Below are 10,000 nucleotides of genomic sequence, written 5' to 3'. Positions count from 1 at the left end.
GAAATTAAAACTTGTCAGGAAAATTGTGTACGACCTTGGGACAGACAGCGCTGAAAACTGGGGGTCCTTTTCAGATTTCTGTGCGTAAAAGATCGATGCACCAAAGTGCGTTGTGGGAAACACTGTTCTATATTGATGTATTGTTACATATACTGAACTGGATTGCATGGCCCAAACTAGTACAGTAGTATTAGTAGTAGTAGGTTAGGGGCAAAACAAGCATTGAAGCTTATAGCAGTCCCTTCTTTATTACATAATATATTTTGTTAGAGATTTTGGTCAAGATTCAATGCGTCCTTTACATTTTATATATTCATCAAACTCTCTAAATAGTTAAGAATTTTGTAGAATTGTCCAGCTGATTCTTGAATGAGTTAACAGATGGTGCTTGTTTTAAACTAGGTGGCAGTTGGTTCCATATAATATCAGTAACTCGGTTACTAAAGCAAAACTTTCTTGTGTTAGTATTTGAACGTTATGCAATTTTTTTTCCATCAGTATTTCTTGTGGAACTGTGCTGAGGTGCAGAGAACTGAGCCCAAGGTACATCAACATGACCATTGAACGGTTTGTATATCTCAATGAGATCACCGCCACGTATCCTTCTACCCATAATGGAAAATAATTTTAGATAAGTTAATTGATTGAGTATTATATGACATGAGTCTACATTATTGTACAAACTTTGTGGCCCTTCTCTGTTTTCCAAAGTGTGTGTATGTCTATATTGATGTGGTCCAAAGTGTGTGTGTGTCCACACTGATGTATCTCTGTCACTGTGACATTTCAGGGTTACCACTACCCCCCAGGTCAGGCCCCCCCTGAAGCAGGCAAGAACTTTAACATGGGAGCTGCCCCCTACCCACCAGGACAATACCCACCTCCTGGACAGTACCCGCCCCCTGGAGCCTATCCCCCAGGACAGTACCCACCTGGACAGTACCCCCCAGGGCCACCCATCTACACCCAGGGGCAGGCGTTTCCTCCTGGGACATACCCGGCTGGCCCCAGCACCCAGATGGCTTACGGTCATCCCACCACTGCCGTTCTGGTCAGTGCATGGGCTTTGTGGTGTTCAGGGTAGTGGTCCTCCAATGCTGTATGATAACAGCTTGAAGCACAGTCATTTTTAGATGATTTAAAAACCAAAAGAATGAATGTTTGCAATAATAATTCACATATTGCCTCACTTTACAGTACTCAGAACAGTTGTTCAATACAACCGTTGTCAGGATAAAAAATATATATATATACATTCCGGTACAGTTTCTTTCAATACTTGCCAAGTAGTGAATCATGACTTTCTAGCCAGGATCATAAACAAAACTTGAAGAGAAAAAGGTGTTTGAAATTGCTCATTATAGGCCCAAACATTGTCAGCGATTTGACATGGAAGGGGTTAATGGGTGTATCTGTAAATGTGGCAGTGTTGTGGTTCATTAAGAGTGTGTGGCATTATCATTAGGTTACTGTGGTAATTTTTTCCTCATACCCCAAGGGGTTAATGGATGTACATGCAGCAGTGCTGGTAATTTTTTCCTCATACCCCAAGGGGTTAATGGATGTACATGCGGCAGTGCTGTGGATCATTCAGTGTGACATGATGACAATGTTGTGGTATAACTATGACAGATGACTGTAGTGGTACAACTATGACAGATGACTGTAGTGGTATAACTATGACAGGTGACTGTAGTGGTATGACAGGTGACTGTAGTTGTATTACAGGTGACTGTAGTTGTATAACTATGACAGGTGACTGTAGTGGTATAATTATGACATGTGACTGTATAGTGGTATAACTATGACAGATGACTGTAGTGGTATAACTAGGACAGGTGACTGTAGTGGTATGACAGGTGACTGTTGTGGTATAACTAGGACAGGTGACTGTTGTGGTATAACTATGACAGGTAACTGTTGTGGTATAACTATGACAGGTGACTGTAGTGGTATACTTATGACAGGTGACTGTTGTGGCGTGACAGGTGACTGTAGTGGTAGTGATATAACTGGCAGAGCTGACGGTGTGACATGACGACAGGTGACCCAGCCCAGCGGAGCCACAGTACTGGTGGCCCAGTCCCCTCCTCCAGACAACATGATCCTGTCCCTGCTGGCCTGCCTTGTCTGCTTCTGCCCCATTGGATTATGCGCCGTCAATTTATCCTGGCAGGTAAGAGACCTTTCGTTTACTCCTCACAGGTGAGACGCCTTCACACCTGTTATTAATTAACTCCTCACGGGTAAGATACCTTAACACCTGTCATTTACTCCTGGCAGGTGAGACACCTTCACACCTGTCATTTACTCCTCACAGGTGAGACACCTTCACACCTGTCATTAACTCCTGGCAGGATATACTTTCACACTTGTCATTTACACCTCACACGTGAGACGCTCCACACCTGTCATTTACTCCTCAGGTGAGATACCTTCACACCTGTCATTTACTCCTCAGGTGAAATACCTTCACACCTGTTATTTGCTCCTCAGGTGAAATACCTTCACACCTGTTATTTGCTCCTCAGGTGAAATACCTTCACACCTGTTATTTGCTCCTCACTGGTGAGACGCTCCACACCTGTCATTTACTCCTCACAGGTTAGATGCCTCCACACCTGTCATTTACTCAAGGCAGTTGAGACTTTTTCACACCTGTCATTTACTCCTGGCAGGTGAGACACCTCCACTCCTGTTATTTACTTCTCACAGGTGAATACTTTCACACCTGTCATTTACTTCTCACAGATGAGATGCCTCCACACCTGTCATTTACTCCTGGCAGGTGATACACCTCCACACCTGTGGAAACAAAGGAAAAGTCTGCAGACGTGCCGGGAAAGACTGCTGATGAGTTGATTAATTTTCTTGTGTAGGACAGAATCAAAAAACAAAACAAAAAGAAAAAAACACCAAAACCCCCCCACAACTTTTCTAGTGTGATTCAACATTTGGAATTTCGGTTTTTAGTCTGATCCAAATGAGTGGTGGAGGAGTGAGTAAAAATTCTGGTCTGTAAATGAAAATTGAACCTATGGACACTAGCTTCATAGTTGGGCATATTTTCACTGGACCACCACTCCACATGTGTGTGTGTGTGTGTTTATCTGTGCATGCATGTGTTGTTTAAAAAAAAAAAAAGATCATCTACGCACTAAATCATGATGTGTGCATGTGCAGGCCAAACGCGCCAACGAGAACAATAACTTCCAGGCGGCTGCCATCTATGGTAGGAAAGCGAAACGTCTGGCCATCATCTCCATCATCGTCGGGGCCACAATCCTCGTCATCCTTGTCATCAAAAAAGCGATCGTTTACGCGTCTTACCCCACCCCCACTTACTAGCCAGCCCCTCCTGCTGGGCTGTGCTCAGTCTGGCATCCACTGTTTTCGTTTCCTTTGCTGTGTGTGTTGGTAGGTGTTGTGTTCAGCGGCAGTGACTTATGTCTTGTATCTGTGTCAGGGAGGCAACATGGAGTTTTCTCTCTCTCTCTTTTTGTTGTTGTCACAACAGATTTCTCTGTGTGAAATTCAGGCTGCTCTCCCCAGTGAGAGGGTGTCACTACACTGGGAGCGCCACCCATTTTTTTAATATTTTTTCCTGCGTGCAGTTTTATTTCTTTTTCCTATGAAAGTGGGTTTTTCCACAGTATTTTTCCAGGAACAACCCTTTTTTGCCATGGGTTCTTTTATGTGGACTAAATCATGCTGCACACGAGACCTCAGTTTATCGTCTCATCCGAATAACTAGCCAGACCACCACTCAAGGTCTAGTGGAGGGGGAGAAAATATCGGCGGCTGAGCCGTGATTCCACTCAGCTCGCTCAGGTTCTCTCGCTTCCTAGGTGGATGCGTTACCTTTAGGCCATCACTCCGGTTGTGTAGGAAACAGGCATGGACTGTATGGAAGGGGCTTTACAGGAGTCAACCATGGGAAACACAAAGGGGCATGACAGGGGTCAACCATGGAGAACACAGAGGGGCTTGATAGGGGTCAACCATCGGGAGTCACAAAAGGGTTTGACAGAGATCAGTCATGGGTAATACATAGGGGGTTGACAGGGGTCAGTTATGGGGAACACAAAGGGATTTGACAGGTACAACTTTGGGCAGCATTGGCTTGACAGCGGTCAACCTTGGGGAAAACAAAGTGGCTTGACAGGGGTCAGCCTTGGGGGAAACATAAAGGGGATTGACAGGGGTCAACCTTGGGGAACACAAAGGGGCTTGACAGGGGTCAGCCTTTGGAATACAGGTCTGGAATCTGGCCACCATTCTTTCTCCCCTCCCTTCACATTCTCTCCCCATGCCCACTGTTCAGGAAAGAATATTAAAAAAAAAACAACTTCCTACATACAGAAAAAGCATTTTGAAAAAGGTGTCAGATGTGGATCTAGTCATACAGGAAATGAAGTGAACGTCACTGGAAATGGGGTGTCCTGCAGCTGAAGTAGATCCCCCTAATGTTCAGCGAAAAGCTGATGCATTCCACAAAGATGTGGCCAGCTTGGGTAGTGTGAACTGGTCAGTTCTGTATTGTCAGTGTGAACTTGTCAGTTCTATATTGTTAGGTCTCAGTGTAAATGGTCAGTTATGTATTGTCAATATAAACTGGTCAGTTATGTACTGTCAGACCTCAGTGTGAAGTGGTCAGTTATGTATTGTAAGTGTGAAATGGTCAGTTTTGTATTGTCAGACCTTAGAGTTTGTGTATCCATTTGACATGTGTGAACATGCTACACAAATTGTTGTGTTGATGGACAGTGAGCACGCTTTGTGGACACACCATCAGTGTTTTTGTGTCCATTTGCCATGTGTGAACATGCTACACAAGTTAATGTATTGATGGACAGTGAGCACACTCTGTGGACACACCCCTCAGAGTTTGTGTGTCCATTTGACATGTGTGAACGTGTTACAAAAGTGATGTGTTGATGGATAGTGAGCATGCTTTGTGGACACACTATTCAGTGTTTGTGTGTCCATTTGACAAGTGTGAATGTGTTACACGAGTTGATTGTTGATGGACAGTGGGCACACTCTGTGTAGACACAACCCTCAGTGTTTGTGTGTCCGTTTGACATGTAGGAACGTGTCACACAAGTTGATGTGCTGATGGACGGTGAACACATTGTGTGGACACACTCCTCAGTTTTTGTGTATCCATTTGACATGTGTGAACATGTTACACAAGTTGATGTGTTGATGGACGGTGAGCATGTTGCGTGGACACACTCTTCAGTGTTTGTGTTTCCATGACACGTGTGAACGTGCTACAGAAGCTGATGTGTTGATGGACAGTGACTGTGCTGTGCAGCGGTGAACGTTGACAGGAGGAGTGGAGAAGACAGGAAGGGTGGTAGGTGGGATAGCTCCCTGCCACATTTTGGACTGTCTTGTTTGTTGTGTTGGTTTACTTTTATCAAAGCGGTATCAGTAATTTGTTCCCCCCCCCCCCCCCACCGTCCCCTCCTTCACCCCACTCCAACAAACAGCCCCTAAAAATCAGTGTCACTACTTTTGTGAAGCAGTCAGATATGTATCAAGGTTCACGTTATAGTTTACAATACTCAAATGCTCTGAATGACTTAAAAGTGTTCAGAAAGTATTTTGGAAAGTGTGTACAGTATCTGGTTGGTTAACATTCTGGAAATGATCTCAGAGGGTTTTTATTTGTTTGCTTTTTTTGTTTGTTTTTTGTTGTTTTTATTTTTTTGGTGGGGTGGGGGGGGGGGTCTGAATTTACATTACATGGAGTGTTTATTTTAAGAGTGTTATGTTGAGATCTGTTAGCACTGTGCACATGTGTAAAATGGCATTGACAGTTTTGTGTCTTTTGACACTGACTGTGGCTTCTCCCCTTACCTGGGAGAACATTCCTTTCATTGCTTTCTCCCTGTTGAAACAGAACATTCCTGTATTTGTCTGCATCTACATTCATTTGTTTTCAGTCTATGAAAATGAAGTATGGCTGCCTATATGGCGGGGTAAAGCCCAGTTGTACATGTATCCAAGTGAACATGGGAGTTGCAGCCCACAAATGCAGAAAAAAAGAAGTCTCTGTGATGGAGAAGTGATATAGAACCAGCCAGTGTGTGTGTGTGAGTGTGCGCGCGCGTGTGTGTGTGTGCGTGTGCATGTGTGTGTGTGTGTGTTATGTAATCTTGTGAGAATGGGTGCATATGCATCATGTGAATGAATTAGGCAAAATAGATATTTGAGTATTGATTTATATGTTGACTTTGTATGTGCAGAGTTGACTAAATATGTACAGATGATCTCTGCAGATTTTGATCTTATTTCAAGTGCAATGGAAAGTGGGGGCCATATAGTCCTGAATGATCATGTTCACTTTTGTTTTCTTTATTTCTTTTTTTTTTCTTTTTCATTTTATTTTTCTCAAGAAATATAGAATATTATTTTAATGCCCAGGTACCCATGTTACTGAAATTATGTTCATAGAAAAGTAAAGAAGAAAGTGGTGAAACACAGAATACGTGCACAGTACCGGCACATGACTGTCATGTTGATGCAGTCCCAGCACATGTCTAAGGAACATGATATTCATTTGGGTCTGTATCTGTAAAAGAGAAATCACACTGCATCATTCCTGAATAGAAAAGAACAGAACAAAATATAGATATATATATAATCACAAGCAACACACACACAAATGAACCCTGTAATGTAATTCAAGTAATCATGAGATCGCATACAAATTTCATTTACATGTCTAAGAACATTTTACATATTTAAGAACACATAACAATATCAAACAAAGCCAACCGCTTGAGGATTTTGAACATGTATAAATATTCAAAGAGATCACAGAAAACTACATTGCCATATCTCATAATATTTTACATTTTTAGAGCTATAAATAGGAGCAGGACTTACAGTGTTTAACAGCATTTTGTTTATTTAATGCTTCAGCAGGGGTGCAAGTGGTTCCGTCTCATACGGATTTCCATCTTGATGAAATTTCGATTTTGTTGTTGTTGTTGTTGTCCCTATGCTTTTGGTCCGGGAAAGTTTTGGTCGGAACTTGAATACTGAACTATTCACCGGAAGATGGAACTCTCTTGACTGGTTGACCAGTGCTTAGCTAAACTGAAGCCAGCGCCAGCTGTGTCTGGCCGCGCGCGCTGTGTACGACTCCCATTTTTGCCGCTGGAATCCGGATGGGACTGTTCGTTGGAAAAACAGAGAGAATGTGTGTGTGTGTCTGTGTCTGTGTGTGTGTGTGTGTGTGTGTGTGTGTGTGTGAGAGAGAGAGAGAGAGAGAGAGAGGCACACACACACACACACACTGTTACTTAGCCCTGAAACTCTGTATTTTACCGAGAGAAAAAAATCGCCTAGGACGGAAAATCATAGAAGCAGTCCGTCCCCGGGACGGACAAAAAATGAAAGGGGGAGGAGAGACATTACTGTTTCACCCCCTATTTCGTTCGAGTAAAGTAAACACAGAGTGGTATATCCCACAACCAAAGGAGGCATCACTGTTCATCGAATTTTATATGATAGGTATACTGTTGACAGTGACTGTTTTAGTGTTGTTTATACTTTCAGTAAGTGACTTCGGTGTGAAAAGAAAGTTCTCTACTTCAATTCTTACTTGGGTTACCTGCTTGGAAGACACCTGTGTAAAATGCAATGACTTTATTACATACTGCACAGCTGAAATGTTTTCTGGGGATTCTGTGGATTCTGTGGAACATTATTGACATTGCTAAAACTGTAAGCAGCTCTTGGAGTACTTTTTCCTGTCCACCACTCTGAGCCACCTGTTTTCACCTCTAGAATTTCCACGTTTTTGACAGGTAAGAAGCCTCTCAAACACTCACAAGCACACCAAATTTGTTTTGTTTTATTGTTTATCCAATGACTAACAACTTTTATTCTGCATGTCATGTTCAGATACTAATAATTGAAAAGTTATGCATGCTATACAAACGTTACTGTTTTTATCAAGCTTTCCTTCTGTTAATTTGCCAGACAAGATACTGTTAGTAAGCTGTAATATAACCAGTGTAAGGGGGGAAATGCCACTATTGAAGGTATGCTTGTTACTTTCATCAGGACTCACTGCAATCTCTTTCTCTCATATGAGTCATAAGGTTAATAATACTTAAAATCTGATTTTAAAAACTTAGTCCATTAAAAGCATTACCTAAAATCCATAAATTTTCCTTGCCAAAAATATAAATATTTTCTTCTTGAAAGGACCTCTGAGAGGCCCTGAGAGAGTAGGAAAATGCACGAAATGCGTTGGCGGCCGGGGCGGAGCCCCGGACCCCGCTGGGGGAGCTTACGGCACTCCCCCAGACCCCCTAGACCGGACTTCAGTCTTGCCACTTTTTTCCACTTGCACCCCTGCTTCAGTCACCATTAACGAGATGTGATTTTGGGTTGGACATTTTCTCAAATATATTCAATGACATCACTTAAAATTACACTGACATATCTCAGAACATTTTGAATATTTAAGAGCAATAACAGGAGCAGGAGTTACTGTACTACAGTAGTTTGTTAATTGAATGCATCAACCAGCATTAAAGAGGTGTGGTTTTGGTTTTACGTGTGAGTTAATTCTATCTGACAAGGTGATTATCTGGTGGAAAGTGGAGAAAATAGTCTTGTTAGTGCATGTATGAATTTACCATCCACTGTCATTTTCCTTTGTGATACGCTGCCATAACTGTATCATCACTCAGTTGGTTACTGTCGTTATTCTACTGTTTATGACTGTTGTCAACCTGTATGGTCAAATCATTTGTGCTGTATCTTTGGAAAGAAATTTGTTTATGTAAGTTTACCATTGTGTATATGTGATCCAGGAAAACAAAAATAAAAATTCACCATTTAATGTTCAACTTTTTATTGTTGTTTTGCTTTTCTTTTCTTTTTTTTCTTTTTTTAACTGTGCACTTTTGGACCAAAATGATTCTGTCTCATATCACAATCACTCAGTGTTTAAATACTTAAAAAAAAGGAAAAAAAAGTGCTGTTCAATTTTGTAATATTGCACATGTTTACTGTTTGCTTAACCCTTTCAATCCCATTGTCGCTAATCAGCACCATATTCGTTCTGCCCAAGTGACACATTTTGATGGAAAACAATACTGGACAAGGAAATGAAAGAAGTAATTAAGCAGCATTTACTGCAGCTGATGAGCAGCATTTACTACAGTTGATGCACTCTCTGACAGTGTCCACTTGGAAGTTTTTTGTGCATTTCAGTTTGTTGACCAAACTTCACTGGTCGAACTCGTGTTTCATGTCGTGGTACGTTTTCATTTCATGCACACACACAGAATGTGTATAATCTTGGTCTGTGAAATTCATGTTTCATGTGATGTTTAGCTTTAATTGTCAGCATTTTTTCCAAAAAAAAGTGTTTCATTTTTGTCCAGATATGGCCTAGAGCCCTGTTTAGAGATTAAGCACAATATGAATTCACAGCATTATATGATCTGTATTATTACTACTACCACTATTTTATCATTCTTCTTCCTCTTCTTCTTCTTCTTATTGTTATTGTTATTACTATTGAAAAGATTCCAATGAAAGTGTGTGATTCACATTGGTTTGGGAGTAAAATGATTGAAAAAAACAACAACCCCAAACCAGAAAACCCCAGGAGTCTCATGTCCTTGTATAGCATACATTTATTTGTACAGATTTTACAGTACTTCTTGCCTGTATTTTATCTTTCACAGTGCATTTACACACTGTAACTTGTGAGATGTAGCAGTGTCCAACATTGATGAAAATCAATATTCACTGTTCAATGACTGTCAGTTATAAATGACATATTTGTGACTTTTAGAGCCACATTAAACTTATCATCGTCATTTTGATATCTGGGTCTCTGCAGTGTGTGTCTGTGTATGTGTGTTTGAACGTGTGTGTGTGTGTGTGTGTGTACATGTGTGCATGTCTGTCTGTTTACATGCACTGGATTCAACATGGATAAATTCATGGTTAAAATTTT

At 41.4% G+C, this 10,000-nt stretch overlaps 1 protein-coding gene across 1 annotated transcript in view; it reads left to right on the top strand.

Annotated features, from left to right (window-relative positions):
- The window catches only part of LOC143294674 (uncharacterized), a 10,612-nt gene extending 3,414 nt beyond the window's left edge, over positions 1 to 7,198 (top strand). The window contains exons 3-5 of the mRNA XM_076606063.1: positions 791 to 1,051; positions 2,045 to 2,176; positions 3,184 to 7,198. Of these exons, the coding sequence (XP_076462178.1) occupies positions 791 to 1,051; positions 2,045 to 2,176; positions 3,184 to 3,348 (558 nt within the window). The 3' untranslated portion in view covers positions 3,349 to 7,198. The remainder of the gene's footprint in view (positions 1 to 790; positions 1,052 to 2,044; positions 2,177 to 3,183) is intronic.
- The last annotated feature ends 2,802 nt before the right edge of the window (positions 7,199 to 10,000 follow it).

Source organism: Babylonia areolata, chromosome 20 (genome assembly GCF_041734735.1).
Source record: "Babylonia areolata isolate BAREFJ2019XMU chromosome 20, ASM4173473v1, whole genome shotgun sequence".
Taxonomy (NCBI): Eukaryota; Metazoa; Mollusca; class Gastropoda; order Neogastropoda; family Buccinidae; genus Babylonia; species Babylonia areolata.
The sequence above is the reverse complement of the archived record's forward strand: the minus strand, read 5'-3'. Positions and strand labels throughout refer to the sequence as shown.